At 42.3% G+C, this 22,865-nt stretch overlaps 1 protein-coding gene across 2 annotated transcripts in view; it reads right to left on the reverse strand.

The window, feature by feature from the left end:
• Positions 1-9,992, reverse strand: part of LOC117409143 (cyclic nucleotide-binding domain-containing protein 2-like) — a 50,955-nt gene extending 40,963 nt beyond the window's left edge. For both annotated transcript variants that reach the window (XM_058997741.1, XM_034014777.2), the window contains exons 1-7: positions 9,915-9,992; positions 9,748-9,821; positions 9,325-9,436; positions 8,350-8,424; positions 7,774-7,862; positions 7,237-7,396; positions 7,071-7,154 (exon numbers count right to left, since the gene is read on the reverse strand). In XM_058997741.1, coding sequence (XP_058853724.1) covers positions 7,071-7,154; positions 7,237-7,396; positions 7,774-7,862; positions 8,350-8,424; positions 9,325-9,436; positions 9,748-9,821; positions 9,915-9,941 — 621 coding nt within the window. In that variant the 5' untranslated portion in view covers positions 9,942-9,992. The remainder of the gene's footprint in view (positions 1-7,070; positions 7,155-7,236; positions 7,397-7,773; positions 7,863-8,349; positions 8,425-9,324; positions 9,437-9,747; positions 9,822-9,914) is intronic.
• Positions 9,993-22,865: the final 12,873 nt, after the last annotated feature.

The raw sequence follows: 22,865 nt of genomic DNA on the forward strand, positions 1-22,865 counted from the left end.
TACCACTGTAAGTCGCCCTGGATAAGGGAGTCTGTTAAGAAATAAATAATAATAATAATATCCAGGGTGACTTACAATTGTTACAAGATATCACATTATTTTTACATACAATTACATTATTTTTTTACACATTATTTTTACATACAATTACCCATTTATGCAGTTGTGTTTTTACTGGAGCAATCTAGGTAAAGTACCTTGCTCAAGGGTACAGCAGCAGTGTTGCCCACCTGGGATTAAACCCACAACCCTCCGGTCAAGAGTCCAGAGCCCTAACCACTACTCCACACTGCTGCCACTGTTCATCCTCCAGGCAGTCAGTTATAATTGGATTGAGGTGGAGCATCTTCCCATTGTTCTGGGACAGTAGATTGCAGCTCACTGGTAAGTGCAGGCCCCCCCTCTGCCATTTCCAGGATTTCTGAAAACCAAAACCTCTTGGCCCATTAAGGTGCTATCAAGATGAGGCTGGCCTTGTCTGTTCTTACCTTTCTGAGTACTGATGGAATTAGTGGCGGGGGGGGGGGGGGTGGAAGCATACATTCTTTACCACGAAATGGACAGACCGCCATGGCAGCTTCCTGATGAAACCGGGAGCAGAAAAGTGGCCTTTGAGTGTTTTCTGTTGTTGCATGTAGCTCTATTTGTGGATGGCCTAGTGTATTGAATACCCAGTGTGGCAGATCTGGTGTTGTCAGTAAAAACTTTTTATCTCCCTTCCTCTTAAAACTGGGCTGAAGTGTCTCAGCGCTAAAAAGATGGCAGGAGTTCCAGATGATTTATGTGGAAGTGTCTTGGTGCCCAGGTGCCCTTAACCTGAGCCTCTGACAAGTGTGCTCCCCACCCTATTAGGGAGACGGCTGTGTGAAGACGAAGTGTAGGGGGATTTGGAGACAGTGGTAGACCCATACTCACCCGGGGTGAAAGTCGCCACCAACTGCTTTCTGTTGCTGCTCCTGGGGTAACCTTGATGTGAAGGGAATCTGGAAGTTTCCACAAAGCAAGGAGTATGTATGTCTCATGTGTAATCCTGTGTCCCTTACCAGGGAAACTGCTGCTGCTGCCATGTGTCCTAAACACTGCTGGAACAGCAATGCTTTTGGTCTCGCTCCTATTTTGAAGTGACTTGCCAGTTGACGAATTGTGGTCACCCTCTCCTCCATGAGGTACACTCTTCCTGTTAGTGTATTGAACTGGGCCCCCAGAAAAACAAGAGATTGATCTGGGGAGAGTGATGATTTTTCTTGATTGATCAGTAGGTCCAGGTTCTGAAAAAGCAGAAGTCTTGTCCCTGTGTTCTAAGGCTTTTTCCCTGGAGGGAGCTCTCAGCAACCAATAATCTAGGTAAGGATAGGTGTGGATGCCCATACCTCTGAGATGAATAATGCTTTTTGACAGGAAATGGTGTTTAAGCATCACCCGATGAAATGCTAAACACTATTACTGCCACGATAAAGGAGATGGTACATTTTATGAATATAGGCCCTTATCCCACACCCACCCCACTGTATGTAAACATCCAAGGTGGAAGCTTAAAAAGCTACTTCGTACAGGTCTGAGATATCACAATTATCTTCACTAACATATTCCTAATACTTTTCAGTTTCAATCTTCACATCCTGATGACTTTTTAAATCTCAAAATTGAAAGCACCCCTGTGGTCTCAGTATAGCTATTAAACATCTTCTCTCCAAGTACATCTGATACACCAGATGTATTTAAAGATAAGACATGTTGAGAGCTCTATTGAGACAACGGGTGTTTTAAAAAGCCCAAATGAATCTCAACAAGAAGATAAATACCCAAGTGAAGATAACTGTGATGCTGGATGTCATTCACATACCAAGGTGCTCTTTGACATATTTTGCAGCACATCCACTGGGGACAGACTTTTATATTAACAGACATTGGTTTGTTTCTACGATTGATGCAAATCAAAACATAGTTCAAGTTTACCGGCAACATCCAAAGCAAACTGATTTGCATCAGAAATTGCACCAAATAAAAGGAGCACCAAGCCTCTGGAAAATGTTCCCACAAAACAGAATAAAATACATGCATTTCATGTTTTTTGTGGAAAGCAGTATCTGGTTGCTAAGTGATTAAAAAGTGTTTCTCAATTACCTTTCTCAAAGAAATATCTTAACTGGTATTTTTCATATACAGTAGACTCCCGTTAATCTGTGGTTCAATAATTCATGTTTCGACAATCCGTGCGGTTTAATACAATATGAAAAAGTATTAGTACAGAAATCATCTGATCTATGCAGAAGCGGGTATTTGCACGCTTTGTGGCAATATAGGTGGAACTTATTCTTATAGATAGTGTTTTCCTGTTTAATGGTTCCTAGTCTTTGAGAGCAATATAGTGTGACACACACATATGAGCGCAGAGAAAGCGGGTGTTGTAAGAACTGGCTGTAGAAAGTAAAGTGTTATTGTTTGCAGTCGAGACTTTGTCTAATAATTACTACCTGCATTATCCCCATAAACTTGAAACACGTTTTATTAGTGCAGAAATCAGCGTATCTGTGCAGAAGATGACGGTCATCATTTAATTTAATTTAATTCAATTGAGTACAGTCTAGTGCAAGTCAACGGACAGTACTGTATTGCAGTTACTGAAACCAGTGACAAGCGAGCAGAAAGCAGACTTAAGACATATATATATACATATATATGCAGTGACTATAGAAAGTCTACACCCCCTTTCAAAATGTTCACCTTTTGTTGCCTTATAGCCTGGAATTAAAATAGTTTTTTTTTTTCATTTATCTACACATCCTACCCCACAACTTCCAAGTGAAAAAAATATTCTAGAAATTTGTAGAAAATTAATTTAAAATAAAAACTGAATAGCTTGGTTGAATAAGTGTCCACCCCCCTTGTAATAGCAATCCTAAATTAGCTCAGGTGTAACCAATCGCCTTCAAAATCACACACCAAGTTAAGTGGCCTCCACCTGTGTTAAAATGTAGTGATTCACATGATTTCAGGATAAATTCAGCAGTTCTTGTAGGTTCCCTCTGCTGGGTAGTGCATTTCAAAGCAAAGACTCAACCATGAGCACCAAGGCGCTTTCAAAAGAACTCCGGGACAAAGTTGTTGAAAGGTACAAATCAGGGGATGGGTATAAAAAAATATCAAAGGCCTTCAATATCCCTTGGAGCACGGTCAAGATGATTATTAAGAAGTGGAAGGTGTATGGCACCACCAAGACCCTGCCTAGATCAGGCCGTCCCTCCAAACTGGATGACCAAGCAAGAAGGAGACTGATCAGAGAGGCTACCAAGAGGCCAATGGCAACTTTGCAAGAGCTACAGGCTTTTACGGCCAAGACTGGTCAAAGTGTGCATGTGACAACAATATCCCCAGCACTCTACAAATCTGGCCTGTATGGTAGGGTGGCAAGAAGGAAGCCATTACTCAAGAAAGCCCACCTTGAATCCAGTTTGAAGTATGCAAAAAAACACTCAGGAGATTCTGTAGCCATGTGGCAAAAAGTTTTGTGGTCTGACAAAACTAAAATATAACTTTTTGGTCTAAATGCAAAGCGTTATGTTTGGCATAAACCCAACACAGCACATCACCCAAAGAACACCATCCCTACTGTGAAGCATGGTGGTGGCAACATCATGTTATGGGGATGTTTCTCATCGGCCGGGACTGGGGCACTTGTCAGGATGGAAGGGAAAATGAATGGAGAAAAGTACAGAGAAGTCCTCGAGGAAAACCTGCTGCCCTCTGCAACAAAGCTGAAACTGGGACGGAAGTTCACCTTTCAGCATGACAATGACCCAAAGCACACAGCCAAAACTACACTGGAGTGGCTAAGGAACAAAAAGGTAAATGTCCTTGAGTGGCTCAGTCACAGCCCCAACCTAAATCCAATCGAAAATTTGTGGCATGACTTGAAGATTGCTGTCCATCAATGCTCCCCAAGGAACCTGACAGAGCCTGGTGGTGCAGTAAGCTGGGAACTTGGCCCAGCGACCAGAGGTCCAGACACAAAGGTGTCTGGGAGCCCAGGTCGAGTGATCCAACTCCCAGGCAGCGGACTGTGGCACAGGGGTGGTGGTTGGGCTGTGGTGGAGATGGTCATTTAATCACCTTTTTTGTTTGCAGTTCCGAATTGGGTCAGTAGGTGGGTGCTATCCCACTACTACCACCATATGTGGTAATGTGACTGGCAGTCAAGGCTGGCTAGCAGCAGCAATAGCAACCCAGATTCCAGAACTGCAAACAAAACACAGGAACAAAACAACTTTTCAAGCATTGGAGGAGGCGGATTTCATCAGACGTGTCGCTTTTGTGTTGCATTTTTTGGCACGACTGGAATTGGATGCCCAGTGGCCTGCTAATATCCTGAGGACAGATGAAGCGCACTTCACCCTGTCTGGAAGTGTGAACACGAGCAACTGTGTTATCTGGTTAGACACTAATCCACATGCAACTTTTGTGAGACCTCTACATGATGTTAAAGTGATGTGGTGTGGCTTTATGGTTAACTTTGTTATTGGGCCGTTCTTTTTTGAAGAGCCATCATCACTTTCAGGACAGAATCATTTCCCGTCACTTTCCTTGTGAATGGCCACCTCGTTCGCTGGACCTTACATCAGCGGATTTCTGGTTATGGGGGTACCTGAAGTCACACGGGTACCGAGGGAACCCTCGCACAATTCCGGTCCTCAAGGATGCCATTGTCGGGGAGGTGGCCAGCCTACCTGATGAGATGTGTAATGCTGCCATAATGTCCATTGTCACATGAATGAAATTCATTCTGGATCATGGAGGAGCACATATTGAACACTTGTGATAATCAGAGGTAGGTCATAGTGGCGCCCCCTAGTGACAAAAATTAATAACTGTGGCATTTGCATTCCCATGGTTCCCTTAACAACCATATGCGATTTCACCTTTCTATGCCCTACCGTTTGTGAGATATGGTGTGTTGATGTTGTAAACTTACTTTCTAATCATCCTGTATACTGGGGCTGTTCCGATTAACAGATTAATCGGACCAATTAATCACCTAAAGAGTTGATCACAGATTCATACTTTTTTACAATTTTTTTTCTGTCTGGGCATTATACATTTTCCTAACACTTGGGAAATTACGCGAGTCGTCACAAACTGTATCACGTGGAGATAGTTGGAGAGAACAGAAAATGGAGGGTTACGAACCGTTAAAGGGAAAACTGTAATATAGTTCTGTGTATAAATTAGACTCAGATGGAAAAAGCTTTGGAAAAGAAAGGGTGTTTTGTTTCATTTGCAAGCAAAGTTTTTCCTACAAGGGGGGTGTGAGTAGTTTGCAGTATCGTTTGCAGTCACCCCACGTTACTTTAATGGGTCATCCTATTACTACAAAATACATCTTAGCAGATTAATAAACAGAACGCTCTAGATGGCTACTGGCATTTATTTAGCCCTTACATCCCTGTGAATACGTATAACAAGATTTTAAAAGGATTTTTTTTTTTTTTAATATTATTTCAGATAAATTATGTATAGGCTTTAATTTAAGAGTGCACTTTTAAGCAAATCATTTGTTTAAAAATAATCATACAAATGTTTTGAAAAAGACCAAATTCCCATTGGGCTTATTTTTTTTAGATTCTATTGATTTTTTAAGTATTACATGCAGGACAGCTACTATAAGTTTGTTACCTTTATTAAAAATGTACACGGATTAATCTACCGGTTAATCAACTAATGCCTACGGTTTCTCTAAACCCACTTTGAAATAACCTTTTGTAGATGCCACAACACTAGTCATGCTGATGTAAATTATGTTTCATTTCTTCCTCTGCAGCATTTTCCTTCGTCTGCGCCATTTCCCATATTTCCTCTCAGATTCTTTGCTTTTTTTGGACAGTGGGTGGGCTGCTTCTCGCTTGAGATACAGTGCACTGGCCCTACTGTGCCAATGGCTCTGTGTTGCCCACAGTATCTATTTGGCCTTATGCCTTATAACCTAGCTCTGATTTGGATATACTTTGATTACGGGTATTGTTATTCACTTTATTCTTAGCATCACAAGGGTCTGCATTCCGCTCAGCTCTCTCATCCTTCATTTTCTTTGTACTTTGCTGACTCACGTTCTCCCACACATTTGTAGCTGTTTAGCTCCCAGCAGCAGTCTTTTATATTATTTTCACTATTACAACAAAAACTTCCATGTCTGGTATGAAGTCACACACTTTAATATGTACATTAGTCAGGTTCTAAATTACTGCTGCTTATATATTTAAATAGAGTTTTAAATCACAGGATTATTGCTATATAAAGGTGATCCATGACCTAAATCTAGGGGATAGTCTAGGCAGAAATGAGTATATCAGCAGGATGAACATTCCCTTCAAAACCCTTGGTTCTAGAGGTGTAAATGGAACTGTCTTTAACTTTGGGCTCAGTAAGGTTGGGAATAACTAGGCACATGGCTCTCAGGTGTTAGTGCTGGGCATTTGCACTACAAAAAACAGCTTTGAAATTATCAACTCATTCAAACCCACAATCCTCATTGATATACCATCTGAGGCAACCAAACTTATCAAAGGAGAACGCTATTGCCTGCTAGAATCAGACCACCCCTTTTTTTATCAGTATTGGTTGTTACATTTCCTTTTTTTATCGTTAAAAGGAACCTACTCTATAACTACTTAGTTTCCATAAAACCTCTTAGTTTTATCCTCTTAGATTCCTAAACCTTGTAAGCACCTTTTAAACCTATTAGATTTCTAATAATAAGAGCTGATATGGGCTATAAAAGCTATTGACTGGAAATTAGTCCACACACTCGAATGTTCACTTTATTTGTTGTAACCACAAAAAATTGGAGATAATAAATAATAAACAAGGACATTTAGTGATTATTTATTAATACGGAGGTATTGTACCATTTCAATTATTTAGAGAGTAGCTTTCCTCAATCTGAGCGATCCAGGTTTGAAGTATTTTCCAAGGGAATATTAGCATTGTTTAAAACATGTATTGTTCTTTTAAACTGTAGATTTAGAATGAGCACATCTCTTCTTTAAGAAAAAAAGTCAAATCCTGACATACAGTACCTCTTTGTCTATCAGCAGAAGTTCCACATCAGTCTTGCAAACAACTGTTGCATGTCGTATGCTGCATGTCAAAAGACAAGCCTCCTTAGAAAGAGAAAAATGCTATTTATTGGTAAGTTCTCTTCAGTTTCTATCAATTTAATACAACCAGGAATACAGTACGTACCCCAAACATGTCTCCTTCCTCCACTTCATTTAAAGTTTGAGTTGTTGAGTTTCCCTTCCTTGAGATATCATTTACTTTCACTAATAGACTACCAGCAAGCACAAAATAACAGTCCTGGGACGGGTGACCTTGTTTTAACACTGTTCTTGTGGCTTCATACCTACAAAGATGATTTCAATTACTTTCAAGCAAAACACTTCTATTGAGTGTGACGCACACAAAGAAATACCATAGACATGTGTTGTTTGCATAGTTTCAGTTCACAGAATAAACTTAATGTTAATGATTACATTAGAAATGTATGATTTTTAGTTATGTGGCAGTTGAATACAGTCATGTTTGCTAATCAGTTATTTACAATGCTTCCTAGCAACAATGAAGAGTTTCTGAAGCATTTACACTGCATATTAATCACTGCCTGCAGGAATGGTAGTGAATAAATTAATATACAACAGCCTTCAGTTTAAACATACGTTCTCATGTAACCTCAGACACATTTACTTTCTAGCTCTAAATTGTCTTTTTTTCTGAGCTTACTTTTGGTAGACTGCAACTTGGCAAATCTGATGTTGAATACTGTCAGGGAAGCTTTCAAATGCTCGGTTTTTCCTTAAAAGGGCTTGTATCTTAAAAAAACAAACATTTAAGCACGTTGGTTACATCAAGAAAACCAATAATGTTAAAAGAAAAAAAATTAAAAAATCAAATCAAATCATATTATGTCAATTAGAGCATGCCAATGTGAAAGGGGCTCTAGAAACAACAGCAAGTCTTTTTTTTTCAATCGGCCATGCAGGAGTGTAAAGAGAAAAAAACAGCCATCAACTGAACAAAGTAATCTTATCTCCAGAAGGTTTCACTTTCTGACCTTACTGAGATTGTTTCATTAAATTCACTGCTGATTTTTTGTCACAAATAAGGCAATATAACTGCATGATTAAAAAAAAAATATTTGTAATGGGATTCCAAAGACTGACTAAAGATTTCCATATTACCTCAAAGATTAAAAGTATAAAACAAATGTCACTGCGTGTATTTACTCAACATTAAATAACTAATGCCCCCTTTGTTATAGTCAAACATTTGGATAACAAATATTTTAAAATTTTATACCTTTTGAACATCATGATGTCGCCTTTGTAATGGTGAAATGGAAAGCAGATTTTTCAGCTTTGCACACCCTCCACTCTGCAAAAACAAAAATGTATATAGACATATATATATATATATATATATATAATATTTCTTTTTTTGTTTTAAATGGCTACAAATAAATGTTACAGAAGCAGCAACTCAGTACCTCAGGATTTGCAACCTTTCTTTTAGAGTCAAATAACTATTTACCTGGGGAATATTTTACAAAAATGTTATACAAATAAAGATCACATGGATAATACTTGTATCAGTTCATAGCAACCCACATTTTGTATTACTTTTTTCATTATCTAAAACAGTTATGGGGTCTATTTTTGCTGACACAGTGAAAATGAATGGTTTCTCATTCCTTTGATTAGAAGTATATTGAGCTACTACAAAATAATTATAGTAAATATGACCTCATATGTGTTACAGTTTCCATTATATAAAACACACACATTATTGTATATTCGATTTTTTATTAGTAATCTACTGATCACTTCTTGAAGATATTTCATTGCAGCGTATCGATTCCAATTCAAGATCTTAAATAAAGATTAGATTAAAAACAGAAGATGGCCACAGGAGACATCATTCATTGGAGAATCAGCTATTGGTTAATGAGGGCTTACGTCTGGGAGTTTCTCGATACTGTAACCAATGGCTGCTTTTTCAATGACCCTCGTGCTTTCAATGTCTCAGCGTTCCATTGAGTGGCATCATGAAGAAGAATGCACGTACGTGATGGACGTACAACAGTGAAATATCTTCAAGGAGTATTCAGTAGATTTTGTTCTGTAACCCCTCTGAAACTGTAATTTGGTATATAGAGAGATTCCATTTGCTACTGTAACTCAAAGTTGCCACAGCTGCAGAGGGGCAGAAATTACATCCATCAAAGCAAATCAAATCCCCATTCTTTGAAAAGGTGCATGCTATAATAATACTAACAAGCTTGTTTCTGGTAAATATATCAATGTTGAATAAGAGATCTCTTGCAAGATCTGGTCTTGTCCTCTGGTTAGTTTCAGCCCATTGTTTCACCATGCTTAAGCCAGAATGCCTGAATAAAATAGGGGGAAAAAATGTAATTGAAATACAACTTTTTTCTTTCTATGTAAAATAAAATACACCCTTCATTATCCACTTTGTTTTTCAGTAGCACAGCATTTTTCTTACAATTTGCAATAACTATGGCAGCCCCATCATCATCATTCACTCCAGTAGCTTTATTCTAAAATTAGCTGTTAATGATTTAGATTGTGTAAGTCAAAATTATTATTATTATTAGTAGTAGTCATAGTCGTAGAAGTATCTGTAATAAACTACACATTCTTCAGACAGGAAGTATTATCTGTAAGTTCTGACTCGCACCTTTTCAGGGCAAGATTAATTCCACAAATAGTTTTCACTATCCTGGCAAGCCGAAGGAATTCTCTATAATCTCTCTGAAAAAAGAAGAAAACAAAGTTTATGTCGAAAAATATATAAGCCTTTTGATATAACAAGAATAAGGTATGTATATACCTTTTCTGTTTTACCTTGTCCTTTAGCTTTATCAAGTCCATTGCTGCTGTCTTGTTTGACTTTTGCCTGTGCTGAACCCCTCTCCAGGCTGAGAAATGTAATAACAGACTACCAAGTTTTGTTTACTTCCTTATTGCTCATTCTGGGGAAACAAAGAATGACCTTGCATAGCTGTAATTCTATCTGGCATATGTATGACTCATTCATAGACTTCAGTAACGTGGCTTAAACATTTGGTGTGCTTTTGCAAACAAATAAGTCTGGATAAAAATATATTTTCACTGTACCATATAATTGTCTTCTTTAGTACCTGGGTTTACTTAAATTTAGTACATGGTTTTAACAATAACCTCCAGGAAAATATGAAACTGCTATGGTTGCCCATCCCTGATCAAGAAGAACACAAGGAAGACCAATATTATAGTAATAGTTTGATCATGAATGCCCTTGCTGGAGTCAGTTTTCCTTGCATGTTTCAACAAGTGCTGTAGAACAGTACGTGCAAAGCCAAGCTAGACAGAAATTCCCTTGGCTTCTTAGAGGCGGAAAATATATCTGGAGTATGATTTCTGTTGTAGGGGAAAAACGAGTTGAGAGCATAGGCCGCGCGCTTGAGTCTTTCGTTTGGGGAGGCTAGTCCACACTTCCCCCCCCTGCATTTATTAAACCGAACAACATACAGTAAGATACACACACATTATATATATATATATATATATATATATATATATATATATATATATATATAATTAAGCATTTTTTTTATTACGCTGTTACTAGTGAGTCTGAATACTAAGTTTAATTCTTTGCGTTGAGTTTGAAAAATAGTCGGACTGACGGACACAATAAAAGTTGTAAACTGGATTCATTCTCCTGCGTCTTTTTGAGAACTTGTACTGTAAATAATTTATAGCACAAAACAGACCTCAAATCCACTCAGGGATGCTACATATATATTTGACATAGTTTTTTTTTTTCCCAACATAAGGCGGCCAGATAAATTCAATTTAATATAGCACAAGCTTGTACTTTAAAACATGTCATGCCCATTTAAGCAAATTAGAAAAACAGTAAGCATAACAAGCTGCACTGTTTGTAAAACCTTTAAATCTGTTAAACTGTTCTGCAGTCCTACAATGCCTACACCAATTTCAAACACCATTTCCATCACTTCACACTAATTTAAATCAATTATTAATACTGACTAAACATGCACTTAATATCGTACTTATAATCAGGGGCCATTCAACGTATTTCATAAGGTATATTTGCACAAAAAAAAGAAAAACTGCACTCATCGTAAACTTTCGAATATCTGGGGCTCAGATCGGCAGGGAGAGTGGATGTTAAACCAGCCAAACATTGTCTCCTCGAATGACATTGCAACTAAATCCTGGATTTTGGACCTTGGTGATACTGCAACAGGACTGTCACAGCCTTGTTTACCTGTGTATCCGAAAACTGTCTTTGGTAAGAAAAACCATTCATTTTCATTAGAATATTAAAATACGTTTTCATGTTTAGAGTACAGTAAGCAGACAGATGCAGTTTTCTGCTTTCCTTGCAAACATTTTTTCACAAGTTCCCACTTTCACTGAAAATGGAGTGAAGGACTGGAAAAATCTAAAGAAAAAACTTCAGAACATTCATAATCTGGCACCACAAACAGTGTTCTGAAAGGTGGCATTTGTTCAAACAGTCGAAGGAAGTATGTTCTGACTGTAGCGTCACAGTTATCAAATTCTCACAAAACGATGTGCGTGAAAACAGACAGTATGCTACGAAAATATTTTGCCACAAGTTCTGTAAAATCAGATTCAGATCAAGCAGTTTGTATAGATAACAGCAATTCAAATAAATGTAGAAATTGTGAAGAGGATGTTTCAGGCAAGGAAATGAGTGAAAAGGATTCAGAATTTTCGTCGGCTGCCTCCTGCAGCAGTATGGGGGGCTCAGATCGGCAGGAAGAATTGACGTTAAACCAGCCAAGCACTGTCTCCTCCAATGACATTCAAATGCAACCAAATACTGTATCTCAACTACAGTGTTGATTTTGATATCCCAGCTGCCCTAGCGGTCTGGCGGTTGCGCAGTAGGAAAACGAGAAATATGTTTTAGACCTGCTTTGCGGGTTTGCAGGAAAAACGTTGAGCATCTTCTCTCACAAATATTTTTTGTGTTGGTCAGAACAATTTCTTGCAATTTATTTTGGGGAGCCTATGGTTGAGAGATAATTCACGAAACTTCAGGGAAATATTTTTTTAAGGATTATTTAATTCAATCAACAGTTCATGAAATGTTTTTTTTTTTAAAACTGTTTTAGAGAGGGTTTATTTAGTTTAGTCTCATTTTGTACTGTCAATGGTGCATTTTTACATCTATTTTAATACTGTAGACCCTCCCTCTTAACTATCACTGCCTTTATAGCCCTTTATATGTAAAATGAGATTTGGAGAGTAAACCGTATGTTTTAGTTTTTTTTGTAGTTTTTTTTTAAAATAATTTCTTATCTTTGCACTAGGCTAGATTTTGCTTTATTTCATTTGCTTATGGCTTTTTTTTTTTTTTTTTTGATTTTTGTATGATACCAACGGCTGAACTTGAGAATCCTAAAATACAGTTGCGTACCGAGTACGAACCCAAAATCAGAACTAACCACAATGTATCAACAATCTTAGATCAGTCATCAAAGTGAAGAGTGCCAATAGATTTTCCACATGGGGTTTCCATGTCATTAACAATTTGAAGCCAGGACCTCAAATGGTTTATGAGATTGTAAAAGGGGAGATCGCTGCTGACTGTCTGCTGTATCCGTGGTTCTGCAGGAAGAGGGCAGCAGTCTCGTAAGATCCGCCTGCCTGGCACAGAGAGGTGGGGAAGATGGTGTGTTGGCTTTCCCTCTCTCTGAGTGGTTGAGAGGCAGGCCTTGGGGGATTGCTTGGCCCATAAGAACTGCGCTTGGTTGTGAATTCGGGTGGCTGTGACTGGGAATACACCGAGACAGTTCTAAGCAGGACAATGAGAAGTTTAATGTGCAGATTGTTTCTGTACAGCGGAGCATGGAAACTGCATACATTCCGAGCGGCCAAAACAGGCAAACACAGCTGAGGAAGACAGCCAGCCTTATATAAACCATTTATTAAAATATATGGTTACGTACCCAAGGGGACGTGTGTAGTGATAGGGGAACCTTGGCCACCCCAGTGTATAGTGCACAGCGAAGCATAGGACAGAGACCTGAGCTAACCGGCATAGCGGCAGTGGGGTACTGCATAAGCAGCACTTTTGTTTTGTAGTTTTATTACTGTGTTTTATTTTCCTTTTTCATTTCAACTTTGGTTTTTATTATTATTTCTGAGCACCTGTGAGTGTGCCTGCCTATACCTGTGTTGGTAACCTGTGGTCCTGATTACCGTTGCCGGTATACAGGCCACAGACAACAGCACCCTCTGCAGGCTAAAATAAATACAAAAAGAAAAGAAATAAAACTGGGTACCTGTACGGTGTTTGCAAATACAATCTTCTGTCTCCTGTGTCAGTGAATACCCCCACCCTTCCACAGAAATATTAGAAGCTGAAGTTGAAGTTGAAGAGGTGGCGGCATGAAGATTAACATATAATCTTCCTTCACAGGGATTCTTAAATAATATGTGGAATAAACCAATATTTGGCATGCCTATTTTCAGTAGAATGACAGTGGCCATTTTACACTTCCAACAATTTATGGCAGGTGTCTCCTGTGCTACGTTGTTATAAATGTATTTTTATTTCCATATTTTATGACCTAAGTCAGTTTGATGCTGTCACACGGCTGGCTGAGTGGTGACGTCAGAACCAGGAAATGAATAACACAGACAGGACAGATGAAATGAAATGGTCAAGGCGCTTGCTTGCACCGGTTTATTATAAATAAAAAGGTTTGAATAAAACACAGGACACGGCACTTTAGCCAAAATAAACAGACAAACAAAACTAACAGACACTAACAAACTGGGATGAATACTAAACAAACACGTACCACGTAGCAATTGTTTTTTTATAATTTATCTCCTCATCTCTCTCCCGTTCCTTCGCCCTGAACACACAACCCCGAGTGAGTAAAATGTGCATCTATACATACTGTTGTGCTGGGATTCAATTACTAATTAATTATTCACTTGAATCCCAGCACGTGAACTAATTCTATGGACCTCCTCCCCCTGTGCTCACATATTATTAAATACTTTAAATGCACGTGCCTAAATATAATTATACATTTTAAACACTCGTGCTCATTACCCACATTATATCCCGTGTACCAACTACAATACACCAACATTAACACACACAACATACAACATAAAACACAAAAATACACACAGGGGCGGGGCACATTGCCACATATACCCCCCCTTGTGCGCAGCACACATGGCCTCAACAGCCATGTGATAAGGATGACTGGTGCAGTGCAAAAGAATGAAATGTCCAGGCTGCTGTTTCCCAATAATAATCAGTTTTTATTAAATCCAACAGAAAGTTCAAAAAGTAATCCAGAAACAAAAACAATAATAAGCCCCGCTACCAACGATGGCATTGGGGCAAAACAACAAAAGGTTCAGGGTCCAATAGGTAAACAAAAAGACACTCCGTTAACCACAATCCTCAGTGCACGAAAACTGTGCTCTTTTCCTCGGGGGATCGTGGTGCGTGCGCTGTGCGGTGTTGTGCTGGGTGGTGAGGGGCGTGCTCTGGGGTTAAAGCTGGCTCTCCGGCTACAGCCTCCCGTCCTCCTGCTCCTCTACAAAAACACAAACAAAACACGTAACACAAAATAGAAAACAAACACCAGCTCCGGCCGGTCGTTTCACTTTCTCAGCGCAAGGGGAGGTACTGACGCAGCTGCTTCCCCTTTGTACGCAGAAAACTCCTCCCTGCAATCAACGCATCGCCATGGTTTCTCCAATAGAGGGCTGCCCCACAGCTGACTGCAATGGAATCGTCCTGAGTACTTGCAGCTAAGCGCCCCTCCTAATATGGTCACCTTCCGGTTTCCACCTACCACCGAGGTGGCAGATCTAGGAGGCAGCATACCTTCCCCCTTACACAGCGGCCTTTCTAGTTGGGAGGGAGATTTACAGCATTGACCCTTTCTCTCTCTCTATCACAGGCCACCACCCCCCTTAACCCTTTGCGGTCCATTTATTAATCGCGCGTCAGGCACGCCAGGTCTAATTAATTTTCACACGCGCAGTTAATTTTATACGCGCTGTTTAAAAGTATTTTTTTTCACAGTCAAACGGGTTTAAATGGCCCTGCATATCAACAAAGCACACACTAGGCATCTCCAGCCCCGCCCCAGCTTTTTGTTTGCTATAGCGTTCAGCTGTGTAAGAAATAAATAATAATAATAATAATAGTCGTACATACCGATCGATCATCTCCAGATCACTCGTTTTATCACCAAACTCCTCAATAATGCGATCCAAGTCATTATTTTATTACTATAACATCTGAAAAAAGCTCTGCAAATGTCCATGATAGTCTCAGTGCGCTGACGCACTTAGCCAGCTTGTTTACTATGGACGCCCATTATCTGATACCTGATACCATGTATGACTATTCATGAAATACGCTTTTTTTTTTTTTTTTTTTTTTTTTTCCGACTTGTCTCGGCTCCTGTCGCTACCACTCGGCAATTGAATGGTTTTCTCGGCTTTTTCCGGAGAAAAAACGACTAAACACCCGTTTATTGCGTTGCTATAATGATGTCGGACCCAGTCCGACAAAGGACCTGTGAGGAATAATTGCAATGTCGGACCCAGTCCGACAATGGACCGCAAAGGGTTAAAAGCCCAAAAGTCCAGCACAAATTCCTGGGCCAGAACCGGAGGCTTCAAGGGGCCCACAGGTCGTAAGGCTGTCAGCATTGGTGACAGCGGGGTGGCATACTCCTGCCATTCTTCTGCTGCTGGTGGCAATGCCGGCAGCTTCCCAGCTGCCAGCGGAAATGCTGTTAGCAAAGACATTACTGGCTCCCAGTCTGGCTCCTCCAGCCGGGTTAGTCCTGGCAGCAGAAAGGCTGCTTGGGGGGTGGTCTCCTGACCTCCCCCCTTCTTCGTAGCTGGCAGCTCCCTTTTGTGGGGCTCCAGCCACAGTACTTCCTGCAGTGAAAGTGCTGCAGTGGGAGCAGGTCTCCTGACCTCCCCCAAGATCTCCGGCAGCGAAACTGCTGCTGGGGTTGGTGGTCTCTGGACCTCCTCCCCCTTCTTCATGGCCAGCAGCTCCCCTTGGTGGGGTTCCGGCCACAGTACTTCCTGCTGCGATGCGGAGCAACAGGCAGCCCCAGGCGATGCGGAGCACCAGGCAGCCCCAGGCGATGCAAGGCAGGCAACCCCAGGCGATGCGAGGCAGGCATTCTTGGGTGAAGTGAGGCTGGCATCCTGGGGCGAAGCGAGGCTGACATCCTTGGGCGAAGCGAGGCTGACATCCTTGGGTGAAGCGAGGCTGGCATCCTTGGGTGAAGCGAGGCTGGCATCCTTGGGCGGTGCAAAGCAGGTATCCTTGGGCGGTGCGAGGCAGGCATCCTTGGGCAGTGTCAAACTCAGCCACAGCTCCTCTGGTGGTGGAAGTGGGAGCGGCACGCAATCTTCCCACAGCGGTGAAGGCGGAACCAGCAGGTATTCACCCTCTGCTGGTGGAGCAGGCAGAGGCAGCTCCTGCTGCTCTGCTTCTGCCGGTGAAGGTGGTGGAGGCAGAGGCAGCTCCTGCTGCTCTGCTTCTGGTGGAGGTGGTGGAGGCAAAGGCAGCTCCTGCTGCTCTGCTCCTAGTGGCAGAAGCGGTGGAGGTGGGAGCAGCGTGTAGTCTCCTGACGATGGAGGTGGGAGCAGCGTGTAGTCACCCCCTGTTGCAGGGGACTGGTGCGGCTCTCCCTCTCTTGCAGGGGACTGATCCGGCTCTGCCTCACTTGCAGGGGACTGGTGCGGGTCGCCCTCTCTTGCAGAGGACAGGTGCGGCTCTGAAGGCGCAATCAGCAGGCACTTTTCCTCTGCTGCTGGAGATGGGGACAGCAGGCATTTTTCCTCTGCTTGTGGAGATGGGAACAGCTGCCTCTCGGGCTCTGGATTCCCGCGGTCCCCCCGTCTGGGCGCTGGACGCTCGCGGTCCCCCCGTCTGGGCGCTGGATGCTCGCGGTCCCCCTGTCTGGGCGCTGGACGCTCGTGGTCCCCCCGTCTGGGCGCTAGTTCCTCCTCTTCATACTGCGTGGGGCATATGGCTAAAGTGTGCCCATAAGCCCCACAGCCAGGGCATAACTCCACTGCAAGGTTCTTTAAAAAAACCTCCCAGACCTCCTCCTGCTGTTGCTGCAGTTGCTGTTGTTGCTGCTGCAGCTTTCCTTTCCCCCTTCTCTTCCTACTCCTCTCCTGGGCCGTTTTCTCCTCCTCACTTTGGAAGGGGCAGATCGCCACCGTGTGTCCATAGACCCCGCAGGCAAGGCACCAGCATTGGTCCTCGAGGCCCCCGAGGAGATCCTCCAGGTCCTGGCAGCCATCTCTCCAGCCTTCCATTTCCTTATTTATTTATTTATTTTTATTTATTTTCCAAAAGAACGGGGAAAAACCTTTTTTTTCCCCCCACACAAAACACCTTTCCTGGTCTGACACTTGGAGGCGCTGTTATCCCCTGCAGGACACCATATGTCACATGGCTGGCTGAGTGGTGACGTCAGAACCAGAAAATGAATAACACAGACAGGACAGATGAAATGAAATGATGAATGCGCTTGCTTGCACTGGTTTATTATAAATAAAAAGGTTTGAATAAAACACAGGACATGGCACTTTAGCCAAAATAAACAGACAAACAAAACGAACAAACACTAACAAACAGGGATGAATACTCCTCACTCTCTCCCGTTCCTTCGCCCTGAACACACAACCCCGAGTGAGTAAAATGTGCATCTATATATACTGTTGTGCTGGGATTCAATTACTAATTAATTATTCACTTGAATCCCAGCACGTGAACTAATTCTGTGCAACCCCGTGCTCACATATTATTAAATACTTTTAATGCACGTGAAGTGATATTTAGGCACAGGGATTCTGTGCAATCCCCGTGCCTAAATATAATTATACATTTTAAACACTTGTGCTCATTACCCACATTATATCCCGTGTACCAACTACAATACACCAACATTAACACACGCAACATACAACATAAAACACAAAAATACACACAGGGGCGGGGCACATTGCCACAGATGCCCACCACTCATTCTGTTCAGGAGAATTTAGCTATCCGGACCTCATAATGAAACCACTCAAGAAAAGCAAGTCTGCAGTGTAAGTGGGGAGGAGCAGCAAATGATCCAAGGTTTAAAATTTGAGGACCACTGGTTTAACTATAAAACATGGGAAGATGCTTGCCGTCAGTCTCTATGCAATGCTATCAAGAGACCAAAAAACTTTTTTTTGCTAATTGCAACTGATGTTTATTCCTCCGGTTTAATTATCGCTCACTCCCTTAATTGCTTCTGTAATGCCATGACTGGGTTCATTAGGCATTTTTCTCTTGCCATATTATTGCCATTGAAATTACATTCATTTTATTACAGGTCAAAGTAATTTGTGCCGTGCAAAGTAGACATAAATATTAGAGGGCTACTTAGACCTATGATACTGTCAGATGGATCCCAATGCTTTTGAATTATTAAGAGCTTCCATTCAGATATTCACTTTTACATGATGATCTGCTTCCCATTAAAACAACATTCTGTTTTAAAAATGCATCATTTTTCATAATGTACTGCTCTTAAATGTTCTTAGACTGAGTAGCTGGCCTATTTGCACTGCTGCAAAGTGAACAACGCCTATTAGGACTTATTTGTTTTATTAATTTTGTTGTCACATTTTGTAAACAAACCTATTGCACATTGGTGTCTTATATCAAAATAATGTACAGCCAACTTAAAATGCATGGTAGGCTGTGACGGGCTGCCCCCGCCCCTGTGCGTATTTTGTGTATTATGTTGCGTGTGGTGTGTAAATGTGGGTGTATATATTGGTGCACGGGATATAATGTGGGGTTATGTAGCACGAGTTATTTAGAATGCATATTTGTATTTAGACACAAGGATGGCACAATTACTTCACATGCAGATTAAACTGTGTATTTATATGTGGGCGTGGGGATTGCACAAATTAGTTCACATGCTGGGATTCAAGTGAATGGTTAATTAGTAATTGAATCCCGGCACAATTGTATATATATATGCACGAAGCACTGACTCGGGGTTGGGTGTTCAGGGCGAAAGAATGGGAGAGAGAAGGAGAGTAAAAACTGCAAACTAAAAAGCAATTGCTACGTGCTGACCTAGCTCAGCACAATACTTGTTTGTTTAGTGTTCGTCCAGTGTGTGTTTGTCTCTTCATTTGACCACTGCGCTGTTTTGTTTGTTCAGTCAGTGTTTGTTTTGTATTGTTTTGTTCAACCTTTTATTTTACAATTAACCTGCGCAACAGCGCAATTCATTCACTCACCACTCTGTGTGTTTCTGTTGCGGGTCTGACGTCACCACTACAGCCATCCTTGTGACATAGGCCTATTATTTTCTCAAAGTCATACCAAAAAATGTATTTGTAGTGCTGAGTGGTGAGCATTTGTTGCCCATTGTGGAATGAATGTCATAAGTCCTGGCAGTCACCATTACAGAAGCCAAAGTTTGGTTATGGGTATCTGTGACTGGCTGCCCCACCCCTGGATATGTGTACGCTGTATTTTTTATTATTTTTGTTGTTTTTCATTATAAGTATCAGTGTTTGTTTTGATGTATGGATTGTATTTATTTATATCTAATTAATGTAACTATTTGTTTTAACTTCAGACCACATAAACCAGTTGAATACACACTCTCACACACACACATATAACACCATTAACTCTGCACCATTATGCGTATGTATGGCATCACATATGACATCAGCAATGACATCACTGATGACATAACTAATCACATGACAAATGCTCCCCAAAGACTGGCCATAGGAACATAACCTAGGTGGGTCAGTGTGGCAGGGTGCCCGCCTTCTGTGTATATATTATTATTATTATTATTATTATTATTATTATTATTATTATTATTATTATTATTATTATTATTTATTTGTATAGATGACCGGTGGAAAGCCCATATGATTATTGTGTATTATTATGCATGATTTAAAATGCAGGATGAGCAAGGTGATTTTGTTTTATAAATTACCTTGTGGAAATGCGTGACTGATCAGCTACTGAGTGTTTAATTAGCTGACAGTCACCCATCCTTAGTAAACCTGTGTGACAGATGGATAATAAGTTAATTGTTAGCCAGTTAGTCCCTCGGTCACAACTATAAAAGAGCTGCAGTTTAGCTGCACGGAGGCGAGTGTTAGAGGTGGGACGCAAGATGTGAGTCTGAAACTAAACAATTGCTGGATAGATTTCATTATACTTGTTACTGTTTGTTCCATGTTTTGTTTGTCTGTTTTGTTTTGGCCCTTGTGCCGTTTTGTTTCTAAGTCTGTTTGTTCATTCAAAAGTCTGTTTTTTCATTTAATAAATGCTGAGCGCAACCAAGTGCACAGCTTCACCAAATCTAAGTCTCAGTGTGTTCCATCATTTCCTGGTTCTGATGTCACCGCTCAAGCCATCTGGACAGTCTGCTAAAATGTATGTTCTTAAAAAAAATTGGGGGAGGGGGGTTCCATCTTTGTGCTACTACTCAGTGAAGAAATATAACCATGGTTGAAATACATTGTACAGACATTTAATCTATATTTTCTGTATCCCTTAATTAACAGAAGGTACAATCCTTCAGTCACTTTATATGATATATAATTTGTGAGACAAGGAGCAGAGAAAGTGTAGTCCTGGGGAACACAGGACTACACCTCCCAGAAGGACACAGGCTGAAAAGCCTTAATGGCATTATCATGTGGTTACTTGTATTAGTAATAAATGATAATTGTCTGCCAGCTGGGAATAATTGTAAATATAAGTCACCAGTAATATATAAAAAGACAGCAGCCTGGGCTGCTGTTGTGTGAGGAGCCTGACGGTGTGTCGTAAAAGAAAAGAAAAGGTACTGTGTAAATCCTTTTTTCTGCAAAGTGTGTTTTTGTTTTAAATCGGTAAGCAGATTTGTTAGTGGAAGGTTCCTGCGGAAGGGTTTAGATTAGTACTCCGTAGTGGCGAAGACGAACACACGCTGTCCTCTGAAGCATGTGCCGTCAGCCATCAGCTTCTTTTCACTCTGCAGGCCCGCCATGCAGCCAACTCAGAGCTACAGCATTGAAGGACAACACAGCTCTGGGCAGATTACAGGCAAGCCCGCAGGCACCCAGCCAGTCTACAGAGGTCGCTGGTACGCTGTGAACTGAGGACACCCTATCCGACCTAAGCCCTCCCCCCAGGCGGCACTCGGCCAATTGTGCGCCACCCCCTTGGAGCTCCCATCCACAGTCAGCAGTGGAATAGCCTGGACTCGAACCGGCGACCTCCTGGCTATAGGGCACATCCTGCATACGCCACTCGGGAACCCCTTAATTGTGTATATGTAAATATATTTTAGGCATTGTAACAGGGCGAGATCTGTGCTGGCTGTCTGACGCATGCATGGTCCTGCAGGAAGAGCTTGGGAGCCCTGTGGGATCCGCCTGTCAATCATAGTAGTGACACGGGGAGGTTGGGAGAAGCTGTGTTGTCTCGCCCTCTATCTGAATGGTAAGGAGGCGACTGATAAAAGAATGCCTTTGCTACTCTTTTGGTTGGCCCTTTCTAGGAGATACACAGTGACGCTGGGTTGCCATGGAGCCCAGTGTAAACAAGCCCGATTAGCAACAAAATTAATCACTTAATTAATTCGGGAGATGGCCACCTTCTGCACGAGTTTTTCCATTACTCCTGGCAGAGGACGAGCACCAATCTCGCCTCTGCCAGGACACGTTTTAAAAATAAACAAAACAATAACACGGCGTCACAAATTACAATAGATAAATCATAATACAAAACAAATACAAAATACACTGCACAGGGGCGGAGGGGGAGACCCCGATCTAAAAATAAATAAACTAAACAATATACAGGGCACCTCGCCCTGTTACATATCCCCCCCTTGTGCAACCCACACTTGGCCCCAACGGCCACCTCCCCCCTCAGTCTCAAAGTCCCGGAAGAGGGGGAAGCACATTGTCCATGGGGGTGGCCATGGTGGGAGGTCCGGCACACTCCAATTCTTCGTGGCCGGCAGCTCCCTCTTCCGGGGCTCCCGCCACACACTATCCTGCTTCGAAAGTGCGGCTGGGGGAGCTGGTTTCCTGACCTCCTCCCCCTTCTTCGTGGCCAGCAGCTCCTCTCTGTGGGGCTCTGGCCACAGTGTTTCCTGCCGTGAAAATACGGCTGGGGGAGCTGGTCTCCTGACCTCCCCCCCTTTCTTCATGGCCGGCAGCTCCCCTTCATGGGGCTCCGGCCACAGTGTAGCGACCCTAGGCGAAGCAGGATCCCCATCGACCCCAGGCGAAGCAGAGCGCCCGGCGACCCCAGGCAAAGCAGGACCCACGACGACCACAGCCGAAGCAGGATCCCAGTCGACCCCAGGTGAAGCAGAGCGCCCGGCGACCCCAGGCGAAGCAGGACCCTCGACGACCCCAGGTGAAGCAGGATCCTCGACGACCCCAGGCGACGGCAGCAGCAGCGGACCCTCGGGAGGCGACGACAGCAGCAGCGGACCCTCGGGAGGCGAACTCAAGAGGGGAGCCCCTGGCCATGGAGGCGGCAGTGCAACAGGCAGCCCCAGGCGATGCGGAGCAACAGGCAGCCCCAGGCGATGCGGAGCAACAGGCAGCCCCAGGCAATCCAGGCGTGGCATCCCTGAGTGGAGCGGGCGTGGCATCCCTGGGCGGTGCGAGGCTGGCATCCTTGGGCGGTGCGAGGCTGGCATCCCCTGG

The sequence above is a fragment of the Acipenser ruthenus genome, chromosome 2, assembly GCF_902713425.1.
Source record: "Acipenser ruthenus chromosome 2, fAciRut3.2 maternal haplotype, whole genome shotgun sequence".
Taxonomy (NCBI): Eukaryota; Metazoa; Chordata; class Actinopteri; order Acipenseriformes; family Acipenseridae; genus Acipenser; species Acipenser ruthenus.